The sequence below is a fragment of the Homarus americanus genome, unplaced genomic scaffold, assembly GCF_018991925.1.
Source record: "Homarus americanus isolate GMGI-L3 unplaced genomic scaffold, GMGI_Hamer_2.0 scaffold34360, whole genome shotgun sequence".
Taxonomy (NCBI): domain Eukaryota; kingdom Metazoa; phylum Arthropoda; class Malacostraca; order Decapoda; family Nephropidae; genus Homarus; species Homarus americanus.
In genome coordinates this window covers 3,859,660-3,872,708 of record NW_024739403.1, presented here as the reverse complement: position 1 = coordinate 3,872,708, position 13,049 = coordinate 3,859,660, and the positions used below count along the sequence as shown (strand labels likewise).

Below are 13,049 nucleotides of genomic sequence, written 5' to 3'. Positions count from 1 at the left end.
CTCCTGCTGTTCCACTAACCCAGAAAGTCAGACTCGTAAACCTGAAGCAGCATACAATGATGCATTATTCTGTCCATAAATGCTTCGGATTCATGAGTCTAGGGTTTGTGGTTCAGGAGAAGAGGTGACAGGACCTTAGTGGGTGACTGCACCTGCACAAATAAAGACAATAATATAGTAATAATAATAATAAAATAAAATAAAATGTATCTCACCAGTCCAACCATCATTATTCTCTACGTTAACATTGCAGTGGTGGCGTAACAATGATCTGGTAGATTCCAAATGACCCAATGTAACAGCTAGCATAAGAGGTGTGCGTCCTCTTGGGTCACGCAGCTCCTGATTATGCTGGAAATAAGTTGTCAAGTCATGAACACACCCAAGTCTTTTAAAATCTGACAAAGAAATTTTAATGCAAAATTAGCAACTGTTTACCAACATAGGTAAATTGGTAAATTTTCTAATGTGAAAAAAAAAACAACAACAGTGGAATGAGAAATATAAAAGAAAGGTCAAGGAAAATACATATGGGTAGTAAGTATTGTACAGCGGGACAGATCAAGAATAGATAAGAAAAAATAGGTACCCAGTATGGAATAAGAGAACACAATGGATTATATTTGAAGAATTCCATTCTTCAATACAAAAGGAACTTTGTCGCACAAAAGTATAATAATTATATAAGTTATAAATTTCTACACACCTTGCCTTTATTTAGTTCTACGTCTAGTCTGCGGTAGTCATTGTGCCAAACAAGCCAATGGAGAGGGTAACAATCTGGTCCATTTTTGTTGAATGAGTTAACCTCAACCCCAAAAGGTTGGGCCCCAGCTTCCACGCGACCTTGATCTGCCACCTGGGCGCCAGCCTTAGATCGGAATTGATCTGCCATTTGGGCCCCAGCCTCAGATCGGACTTGATCTGCCATACTCACTGCTGCCTGAGCTACATCCCCTGGTTGATTTCCATTTTCTGCTTTAATATGATCCTTTTCAACCACTTTGACTCCAAGCACACCATTTTTCACACTTTTTTTGTCTTCCTCTGAAGGAAGTGAGGAACCATTGATGTTCTCATCCTCTGACCCTTGGCAATCATTCATCTTGTAGGTTGCTTCTGCCATGGGGAACCTTGTGCACTTGGGAACTGAAATAATATGAAGATAACATAATACAGTACATACGAGTGACCATCAGCACCTGTTTTTCTAACATCAAAATACAGTAACATTTAAGTAAAAGAGGAAATTGTCCAAAGATAGTTTACAATAATGAATAAAATAAGCCTGACTGTCACACCATATATACACTATATGTATATACTGTATATACCATAGTGTAACTCTAATACAGTAATTTGAATCATGAGCATATGCATGAGGGTAAATGAACTAGGTAACTTATCCTGTAAGAGTGTAAGGAAGTTAGGTAGTTCGACGGTGTTGGCCGCGTGCAGCCCACACCACTGTGACGTCACTCCGTCTAGTGTAGTTTTGATTGGCTGGTTCAGGGGAGGGAAATTCAGTCGGCTTTTTCACCATCCTGGGGACGGACGCTTACTACAGCTACCCCCTTGCCAGATTAATTATTCATAATCACGAAGGTGGAAAGTTATTTGATAATTATTTTGTGGCAGGAACTAACCAAAATACAGTGCAGGCCTATCAATCATCCTAGATATATGGATGCATAATTATTCACAAAAATATTCAGTGATCATACCCAGACTGGCAAACTTTACTTATGCAAGTGAAATACCATTATAGTATAGTTAAATTTAGCATGTAAGATGAGTGAGTTAATGAATGTATGAATAGGTTTGTAACTGGGAAAACTTAAATTTCAATTACTGCTCACATTATTAATAGTACTATGTGCACACTTACATTAATAGGGTGATATCATATTCATTCAAAAATCAATTCACATTACAAGTTAAGTTTTACCGGTTATAAACCTATTCATACAGTACTGTATACAGTACTATTGGTAATTACTCGGATAATGTCTGTACGCTGTTTTTCATTGAAAATGGTTTGATAAATACCGTTTTCACTGATCTTATTAAGGAATACTGTATTATGTTGTCGAAAAATATAAAACTGGCTGAGATCAAGTGCTAACCTATATCTTAATTCACCTATATCCAGAAAACAAAGCATTTACACAAAAAAATGAATAGAACTGAAAGTAATCAGCATACAAAACGGTGTCTAAAATCACCCTCATAATTACCAAACCGCTGTCGGCCACATCCCACATAATTATCAAACTGGTGACGGCCACGGTACATTGTCTACATCTGCCGCATCACAGATGATGAAGCAACTGTCATATGCTATCTTAACTCATTTATAGTATCTTGAAAAATAAGCATTTTTCCAAGAAAATGAATATACATGAAAGTTATCAGCGTACAAAACTGTCTAAAAACACCCGCCATAATCACCGAACCACTGATGGTCACCGGTCATGTATGAGAGGTATTATTATTATTACAGTACAGTATTACTATTGTTATTATTTTACATTAGGTTATGTTTTGTTAGGTAGCTTTGTATGGAAAGGAAGAAATGTCGCCCATTATTCGCTGGCTGGGAAGCGTTCTGTCGCTTAGAATTCGGAATCAGTTATGTCACTGATGTTATTAATGGGAAAAACTAGGAAAACCCTAAATTCTGTGCAGTACAAAAATTGATATTTCTCTACAAGATTTGCTTTAAGCCTGAGATAAGAAATATGTTTTTCCATACCTAACCTTACCCTAACCTAACCTAACCTTAAACTAAACTAAACTAAACTAACCTAACCTAATCTTAACCTAACCTAGCATAACTTAACACCTGCCACGGGTGAACTTACCGTTACCGAGACGGAAGCGGCTGTGAAGTCCTCCATATTAGCATCCATCCTTAATATTATTTCCTTTCTTGATTATTGGTGCAAAGGCCATTAATTGTATAAAGTTCAGGTAAATTATTTCACTCAGACCAACTACCTGTATTTACAGTAAAAGTTAGACTACTGCACCCATCTTTGGTCATCCTCTCTTAGGAATTATGAGGAAACTTTCATCGTGGCCCTCGACATCTCCAAAGCATTTGACAGGGTATGGCACAAGTCTTTGCTTTCAAAACTTCCCTCTTATGGTTTCTCTCCCCCACTTTGTTTTCTAATCTCTAGCTTCCTAGAGAACCGATCTATGGCAGTTGTTGTCGAGGGATCGATCTCTCGCTCTTTCTCTACCAATAGTGGTGTCCCATAGGGTTCTGTTCTTTCACCTACTCTCTTCCTTCTTTTTATCAATGACTTACTTCACACTACAATTAATTCTATCCATTCTTACACTGATGATTCTACTCTTCACTCTTATTCACATTTTCCCCTTCCCCCTAACTCTCAAAACTAGATTTGTTTCTAGAGCTGATATCATTAAATCTATCAATGCAGATCTGTGCAGCATCTCTGAATAGAAACTTGGTTAAAATTCAATAGTAAAAAAACTCGGTATTTACCAATTACACTTTCCAAATTAGATGATCTCCCACCAATCACATTTCAGGATGCTATCATTCTGCCAAATTCTAAAATAGGTATGCGAAGCTTCACCATTTCCTCAAATATGTCACGAAAGCCACACATCCTCAACATTGCTAAAGCTGCCTCCCGAAAGTTAGCAATGCTGTACAGATGCCGTAGCTACTTCACTCCTGAGTAGTTGCTTCAAGAATACAAGGGATTCATTCATCCTAACTTGGAGTACTGCTCTCATATCTAAGGTGGCTCTTCTTCTGTCCAACTGTTAGATAGGGTGGAATAAAGGCACTTCGTCATATTAATTCTCCTCATTTAGTTGACAATCTTTCTTCCCTTTCTCTTCGCCGCAATGTTGCTTCACTTTAATGAGCACTGTTGGGTGGATTTTGCATCCTGTGTACCGCCGGCAAGTCAGTGGGATCGTAACACACGTCTTGCCTGCGGTGCTCACCATTTCTCTGTGGATGTCGGACACACTAGAATAACACATTATAATGCCTCCTTCCCTCACACAGCCAAACTGTGGAATGCTCTTCCTTCTTCTGTGTTTCCATACTCATACAATCTCCCACTTAAAAAAGCTGTTTTTATGGCATCTTTATGGTGTAGATTAATATAACCTTTTTCTTTTCTATTTTGAACTTCTTTCCATTTTTATTTGTTCGCCCCAGTTGTGGGTCGTTGAACTGTGCCCGGGTGGGCTAATCCTCGTAAAAAAAAAAAAAAATCTCATACTATGACAACTTGTTCAGATACTTGTTGATAAATTAATTTCAGGTTATTATACAGTAAAATTTACAGATAACTCTAACTGCAGAGAGTGTGTGAAGTCATACTAGGTATAGATGAATCATACTAACATGGTAATGAGTCATACTTGAGGATAAACCAACAACTAATACCTTGTAAAATGCAAGATTACTCGCTGAATCTTTCCCACTCTATCTAAGTTGTTAACCACTCATTCCTGAACTAGTTAATTGGGAGAACAAAATATGGACACTGAGCTAAATACTGTTTTATGCCAATCTACAATAAGAAAGAGATTATTATCAGTATTAGGATCAACTTGTGGTCTGCAGTATCAGGCACCAAGACTCAACGAGTGGCACTCCTACTACTTACCTGCTTTGAAAATCCCCAAAAATATTTCTTCTACACAATCTTTTAAGCAAGGAGAGGCATTGTATATTGCGATATGAAGGAGGTAGAAGAGTATTGTGTGGCAGGAGAGGTGGCAGTGACAGGAGTGTGCCTGGGTCTGCCTCCCGTAGTCTGCTGTCACAACAAACTGACGTACAACACCTCACACTCACATGCTCCTCCTTCACCGTAGTTCCCCGTGACGCTGAGGCCTCCACAATTCTCAAACGTTCGTACATTTTCTCATAAATACAGGTAGACATGTCAAAATGCATTTGGATCTTTTCAGTTTCATATACTGCATTCAAACACAAGGAATATTTTTTATAATGTAGAATTTTTACGCTGATTCCAAAAAATGTGATTCTTTTTAAAGAAATAAACAGAAAAATAATTATAACCCTTTTAACTTTGAATGTTCTATATTGAAATGATACCATTTTTAGCCTAAATTGCTTTTGTCTATGTTATTCGTTGCCGATCAGTGGTGAAGAGGATAAAAGTAAAAAGTAAGTAAAAGCCACTAATCGGCTCGTTAGCCGCTTGGGCGGTCGGTCACGTCTCTGTTACGTACTGTTGGCAACTACTGGGTATGCACTGGCTCCTGAATATATCGGAACCTGCTCCAGTGTTGGTCAAGTTTGGCCTTGAATGAGCTCACTCTCGGTGCCCTTGTAGTGGATTTCTCCCCTACAAACGCTGTTTGTCGCTGCGTAGCCGACCCCACGAATTCCACAGTGTGTGCCTCGTGGTCTAGGTCAACCAGCGCCGCCATACATCACGGAGCGGGGGTCAACTACTAAGCCACGCCTACCCCCCGCTATTTAAGACCTGACCTCGTGGTGACCTGTCTCTTTCTACCTCCACCAACCAGCAAGCAACACCTCCTCCTCCGCCAGCCTGGCGGTCCTCGCTCCCGCCGGCGAGCATGGCGACTCACAAGCTGTCCTCCTCTGAGCACCCTCACCAACCAGCTCTCTCTACATCACGCTTGTAACCATGCTGCCTTCCCAGCACCAAGCTGCATTGTACATCCAATACAACATGTATACAGAGAGCACATTGTGAGTTTCCTTTCTCCAACCCATCCTGAGTGTGAACACAAATCCAAAAACCCCACAAATGGTGACTCCCGGAGATTCGCACTCACACAGGATGGAGGAGAAACTGATCACGCTCCCAGTCTTCAAGCAACATGGAAGACTGGCTTATCCACACAGAAGCAGCTCTCATCGGCTCTACAACTACTGTCTCTACACCGCAGGTTAGACACCCTACAGCAGCACTGCTTCTCTAAGCAGACACCAGCTCCTCTTCCTGCCCCAAGCACCACGTCCTACCGACCCCAGCACACCCGTCCTGCCTCAAACGCCGCCCCCGGCCCAGCAGTAACCCCTGCCGCCCCTGATGCGGCCTCTGCTCCTGACGCGGACCAACACACCCGTCCTGCTTCAGACGCCGATCCCGGCCCAGCAGTACCCCCTGCCGCTTCTCCTGACGCGGCCCCTGTTCCTGAGTGCGGACCCACACACCCCTCTTTTCTCCCTCAGGTACTCCCTGCTAATGTCCTGCACCCTGCTGCTGTCGTGGACCCAGCTGCTGTCACGAGCCCTCATCCGCTTCTGCTGACGCAGCCCCTGCTCCTGACCCAGGCCCACACACCCCAGCAGGCGCATCTGACGACTCTGTACCTGCCGTGAGGGAAGCACAACATTCATCGCCTCCACACACCCTTTTTCTCCCTCTCTACTCCCACAGATATTGTATATCTAGACAGTTGTCTCCAGCGACCGGCTCATCCACGCCATCGCCGTTGTCTCACATGAGGCATGCACCGCCCGTTCTGCCTCACATATGCTATGCAACCCTGCAGACAACAAGTCTCCTACACCGCCTGGAGGGAAGGGGGAGTATTGTAGTGGATTTCTCCCCTACAAACGCTGTTTGTCGCCGCGTAGCCGACCCCACGAATTCCACAGTGTGTGCCTCGTGGTCTAGGTCAACCAGCGCCGCCATACATCACGGAGCGGGGGTCAACTACTAAGCCACGCCTACCCCCGCTATTTAAGACCTGACCTCGTGGTGACCTGTCTCTTTCTACCTCCACCAACCAGCAAGCAACACCTCCTCCTCCGCCCGCCTGGCGGTCCTCGCTCCCGCCGGCGAGCATGGCGACTCACAAGCTGTCCTCCTCTGAGCACCCTCACCAACCAGCTCTCTCTACATCACGCTTGTAACCATGCTGCCTTCCCAGCACCAAGCTGCATTGTACATCCAATACAACATGTATACAGAGAGCACATTGTGAGTTTCCTTTCTCCATCCCATCCTGAGTGTGAACCAAAGATCCCAAATACCCCACACCCTCACAACACTCTCGGGCAGATTGTTCCAAGAGTTTACTATTCTCACTCCGAAAAACTTTGCCCTCACAGTTTTCTGGACTTGTGTCTTCTTCAATCTTGAGTAGTGGCCCCTTGTGGGGCGGACGTCCGCCAGCTCCAGATATATACATTCGACCAAGTAGTGCTCCCTGAGATGTTTATACACTTCGGTTAGGTCGCCCCTCGCCAGTCTGTAGTATAAGCTAGATAGTTGCAGGCGTTCTAATCTCTCTGGCATACAGGAAGAGTGTTCGCATCCTCTCTTGTGAACACCGAGGAAAAGAAACTGTTTAACGTCTCCGCCTTGTACTGGTCAGAATTTGTGTAACTACCATTTTCAAGCCGGAACTCCGAGACTCCTACTACCGTTTTTAATTTCGACTTTGCGTAGCGGTAAAACTCCTTTACTTTTACTTTACTCTTTTACTTTTATCCTCTTCACCACTGATCGGCTCGTTAGCTGCTTGGGCGAACGGTCACGTCTCTGTTACTTTTCTTTTTCTTTTATCCTCTTCACCAATTGATCGGCTCGTTAGCCGCTTGAGCAATCGGTTACGTCTCTGTTACGCACTGTTGGCAAGTACTGGGCATGTACCGGCTTCTGAATGTGCCTGAACCTGCTCCAGTGTTGGTCAAGTCTGGTCTTGAAAGAGCTCACACTCGGTGCCGTCACAACACTTTCTGGTAGATTGTTCCAAGAGTTCACAACTCTCACTCCGAAAAAGTTTGCCCTCACAGTTTTCTGGACTTGCGGCTTCTTCAATCTTGAGCTGTGACCCCTTGTGGGGCGAGCGTCCGCCAGCTCCAAGTAAGGTCACTCGACTGAGTAGTGCCCCTTGAGATGCTTATACACCTCAATTAGGTCACCCCTTGCCCGTCTGTAGTATAAGCTAGGCAAGTTCAGGCGCTCCAATCTCTCAGGGTAGCTGAGGTGCCAAAGTGCAGGCACCAGTCTGGTGGCCCTCCTTTGAACATTTTCAACCAACTGACAGTCCCTAGCATATCTCGAGGACCAGACGGGGTGACAGTACTCCAGATGGGGAAGCACTTCACTTTTGAAGATCGTTACGAGGGACGGACCGTCTAGATATCTGAACGACCTTCTTATAAGACCCAATAATTTATTTGCCTGATTTACCTTCTCACAATGGCCCGATAACTTCAGCTCATTGTCAACATACACATCTAGGTCCTTCTCACATTCAGTCTCAAATAGTGCAGGATAAAAGTAAAAGTTTGAGGACAGACGGTTCGACACAGCGCTGACCCACATTGTGTTCTCAGAAGAGCTTATAAGAAATATTGTCAAAGCTAAAGGTCCATAAGAGTCCCGGCCCTGACACGGAGTATCCCAGAGTGCTAAGAGAGTTGTGCAACGAACTTCCGAGCCCCTGAAGATGATCCTGTTCTGTCGATGTCTGGGTGAGCAAAAAGTCCTCAGTGATTGGAAAATGGCTTATGTGAGTCCTATTTTCAAGAAGGGCGATCGCCACTCCACGAATAATTATAGACAAGTGAGCCTGACCAGCATAGTGTGCAAAATACTAGAGAGCATTATAAGAGATACCATGATGGAACATCTACTACGAAATAACCTTGTAAAGGATTGCCGGGATGCTCCAGCTTATCACAATTACTCAAGGTACTGGATGTTTTGACCCAAATTCTGGAACAGGGTGGCAATATCGACAATACATAATACCTAGATTTTACCAAGGCTTTCGATAGCGTACCCCACGAAAAGCGGCAGAATTAAACTGGAAGTACAATACATAAACAAATTTGTTAAAGTTTTTCCAAAACTCGTAATATAGTGCTTCCAATAACCACGAACTTAATACCAATGGATATAATATAACCTAATGTAACCCAACCTAAACCTGTCACCACCCAGATAATTTGTCCACTACATTAATTGTCCGGTGTGGTTAACCTCATGAGGAACTAGACAGCGTTCTCTTACTTCCATATGTTCATCCGTTTTCTTCTTTCGTATAGGGGAGATACTGTATTATATATTTCCTTTATGCAAGTAAATCACTGTAGGTGCGCGTGATCTAGGTATATGCTGATAACCACAAGGAAAGAAGAAAACACGAAGTTCCCAAGCGCTTTCGTGTAATTCACATCTTCAGGGGTGAGTACTCACCCCTGAAGATGTGAATTACACGAAAGCGCTTGGGAACTTCGTGTTTTCTTCTTTCCTTGTGGTTATCAGCATATTTCCTTTAGTAAGCTTTTTCTTCAGTATTGGTCAGATTTATCTAATTGACACTTATATTCTTACCATTTATTTTTATCGTAATCTATTCATCCATTTGCACAATTTTCTGTTTCTATACAGTCTCCTTTTCGCCAGCGATCAGCCTCAGATATTTGCTGGTCGTCTCATTTATTGTCTTGTTATTTTTGGTTTAATATTGTAAATCACCTTTTCATACAGCCTACTCCCTCGCTGTCAGTGGCGTATATAAGTTTCTGGAAAAGGGGGATGGGCCTAAGACTGAAAATAGGGACGTTATTTTATTTCCATCCATTGAAGTAAGCAAGTGGCCTGAGTGTGAGCTCTTTTAAAAACCAGACTTGACCAACACTAAAACAGGTTCAGATATATTCAGGAGCCAGTGCATGTCCAGTACTTGCCAACAGTGCGTAACAGAGACGTGACCGACGGCCCAACCAGCCAACGAGCCGACCAGTGTAGAAGAAATGACTGCTGAGATTCAATGTCACGAAGTGAAAGAGGATGCACCTGGGGCGTACCAATGGTAAGGTCGGCTACTCAGCGACAAGCGTTTGTAGGTGAGGAATCCACTACAGGCGTATCATATATCCCAACGGGATGAAGAAACTGCACTAGTTGAGACTGAATGCCAGAAGGACCTAGGTGTGTATGTTGACAATGAGCTGAAGTTCTCGGGCCATTGCTAGAAAAAGGTAAACCAGGCAAATAAATTATTGGGTCTTATAAGAAGGTCGTTCAGATATCTAGACGGTCCGTCCCTTGTAACGATCTTCAAGAGTGAAGTGCTTCCCCATCTGGAGTACTGTCACCCAGTCTGGTCCCCGAGATATGCTAGGGACTGCCACCAGACTGGTGCCTGCATTTCGGCACCTCAGCTACCTTTAGAGATTGGAGTGCCTGAACTTCCCTAGCTTATACTACAGACGGGCAAGGGGTGACCTAATTGAGGTGTATAAGCATCTCAAGGAGCACTACTTAGTAGAGTGTCCTTACTTGGAGCTGGCGGACGCTCGCCCCACAAGGGGTCACAGCTCAAGATTGAAGAAGCCGCAAGTCCAGAAAACTGTGAGGGCAAACTTTTTCGGAGTGAGGGTTGTAAACTCTTGGAACAATCCACCAGAGTGTTGTGACGGCACCGAGTGTGAGCTCTTTCAAGACAAGACTTGACCAACACTGGAGCGGGTTCAGGTACATTCAGGAGCCGGTGCATGCCCAGTATTTGCCAACAGTGCGTGACAGAGACGTGACCGATCGCCCGGGCGGCTAGCGAGCCGATTTTTTGGTGAAGAGGATAAATGAAAAGGAAAAGTAATCAGAGACGTGACCGATCGCCCAAGCGACTAACTAGCCGATCAGTGGCGAAGAGAATAAAAGTAAAAGTAAAGTAAAGTAACTCAGAACCGTTTCAGCATTTGCTTTTGTGTTATTTCAGATATGTAGTGAAATGAGTAAGTAAAGCTTGGATGTAACAGCCAAGTGTTTTATTTACCACAAATCTAGTTACGGTTTGGAAAATAATGTTATTTCGTTTGGACATATAATACTATCTTTACTATTTGCACGATGAGGGTGCACCCTTTTGCATGTCGCAACGTCGAATGTCAGTCACCCTTTTCATGACTACACTGTACTTGAAAACGAAAGGGATCGTACTGCAGTGGTTTTCAGTCCGTTTGGCTTTCAAATTCCCTGAATATCTTAGAGCCATTAACAAACACTTGGAAGAAAAGTGAAGACCTTCTGGGATATCATTTATGGAACAGAAAAATAGCATCAAAGACTCGCACTAGCACGCCCACTATACACATCTCTCTTCACTCTGCTTCCCTCTATCCTCTCTTCTTTCTTTGCCTCCTCCCTTCTAAGTTCTATTATTTTCTATCCCCTTCTCTAATCTCTCTCCAATCCCCATAACTCTCCGTTATTTTGCACTTTCAAACTTCGTCTTCCATTTATTCCCCCCCCCCCCTTTTCTCCAGTTTATATAATAACCCCATCCCCAGCTGGGACACCCCCCGCCTCACCGAGTAGAGCTTCAGTTTACTCGTTTCTCTTGACAAGATAAGAGATATGTTGGAGTAATAGAAGCCTGTAAGGAGCTACTATCTGCCAACTACACCCCCAGGTGTGGCTTCATCTGTCCATGTCTCTTTCCTCTCAAACGCCCCTACCTCTCTAGTGTTCTCCGCAACTCCTCCTTTCTCCCTTTCCTTCCATGCCCACCTCCTCAACCCCTTCTCTCTCCCTTGCCTTCCACGCCTACCTCAACCCCTTCTCTCTCCTCTGCCTTCCACGCCCCCGTCCCCAACGGCTACTTGTTCATGTGTGCTAATAAGGTGAAAATATTTCTCAAAAAATCTCAGTCAGGCCTCATTTGGCCCTCAGGCCGCACGTTCTGGCTCTGGAATGTGTCACCCACTGTTATCATGACCCTGGCTGGATGGTGTGACGGAGGGCTCCCACCCTCACCTGAAGCGCGCTAACCTTCTAAGAAGGTCGCGCGTGAAGACTTAACCTGTGTCGTGGGTAATACTAGGGAGTGTTTATGTAAGTCATCCCCACAATTTGCTTATTCCCCCCTATCTCGTTAACCTCTGACACTCAGCCTTTTTTTGTTTTAGTTGTATTTTCTTTTCCTAGAGGTAAAACAAACATTGTTACATATACGTATGACGAAGTTTAGAAATAAGTAATGAGTGATACAACGAACCTTGAATATAACTCTTCTCCACTTTGTAAATAACAAGAGAAAGAATATCTTATTTGATAATATATGCATTTGTTATCTGGTATAAGAGGGGAGACGCGTTGAACAGTGCATAAATACCTTATAGCGGTTAGCCTAAAAGATTAGGACAAAAGCTCTAACCTCTAACTATTGGCGGAAAACAATACCTTTCTTACAGCACTGTTGTTTAGTGTTGAAATTTGGACTTAACAACGATGCTTAAAACCCATAGCCATCAAAGCGCATAATAACTGTAACTACTAAAGTTTTCTCAATTTTCAAAAGTTGTGATGTCTAGCCTCTAGCTACTAAAGGCTTGGCGAACTTCTTCAACAATTCCTGTAATTTCTCTGGAGTCAGGGTAATGACTCTTCAGGCGAGAGTATGATGTGTCGGCAGTCAGCACTAAATGTGAGCTCCAGATTTTACCTAAGGTGGCACATGTTTAGGGTACAGTCACCCAAAAACGTCATGTCGCGAACCACGAACCCCGGGATTCAGACTCTTGAATCCGAAGCATTTATGGACAGAATAACGTATCAGTGTCTACTGCTTCGGGTTCACGAGTCTGAATCCCGGGGTTCGTGGTTCGCGACATGACGTTTTTGGGTGACTGTACATTAAGAGCTCCGTACATTCCCAGTACTTGACAATAGTATGTACAGTACACAAAACTGGCCGACCGATCGGATAGTAAGCTGACACGTGGCGAAGATGATTAAAAAAAAAAAAAAAAAAAAAATATATATATATATATATATATATATATATATATATATATATATATATATATATATATATATATATATATATATATATATATATATATATATATATAATATATATATATATATAGTAAAGGCATTAGCTTGTGCTCGTGCATCTGGCAGTTTGAGTCCCTCCCTCCCTGCCAAACGCTACTGAGACACCTTTTTCTTGTTAAACGTCGTATTACGACCTCTTAACCATTAAATTTGCATATTTCTTTTATGTTGTATGTCGTACCTTTA

General features: G+C 43.1%; 1 protein-coding gene across 6 annotated transcripts in view; it reads right to left on the bottom strand.

The window, feature by feature from the left end:
- LOC121874540 (ankyrin repeat domain-containing protein 13D-like) overlaps window positions 1-4,857 on the bottom strand; it is a 47,531-nt gene extending 42,674 nt beyond the window's left edge. For 2 of the 6 annotated variants that reach the window (XR_006090441.1, XM_042378709.1), the window contains exons 1-3: window positions 4,665-4,856; window positions 707-1,149; window positions 216-351 (exon numbers count right to left, since the gene is read on the bottom strand). Coding sequence is in view for 5 of the 6 variants with exons in the window: in XM_042378709.1 (XP_042234643.1) it covers window positions 216-351; window positions 707-1,126 (556 nt within the window). In the remaining variant the exon portion in view is untranslated. Of the gene's footprint in view, window positions 1-215; window positions 352-706; window positions 1,545-4,664 lie in introns of all 6 variants that reach the window. The other 4 variants (XM_042378712.1, XM_042378710.1, XM_042378711.1 and 1 more) reach the window with 4 other exon arrangements.
- Window positions 4,858-13,049: the final 8,192 nt, after the last annotated feature.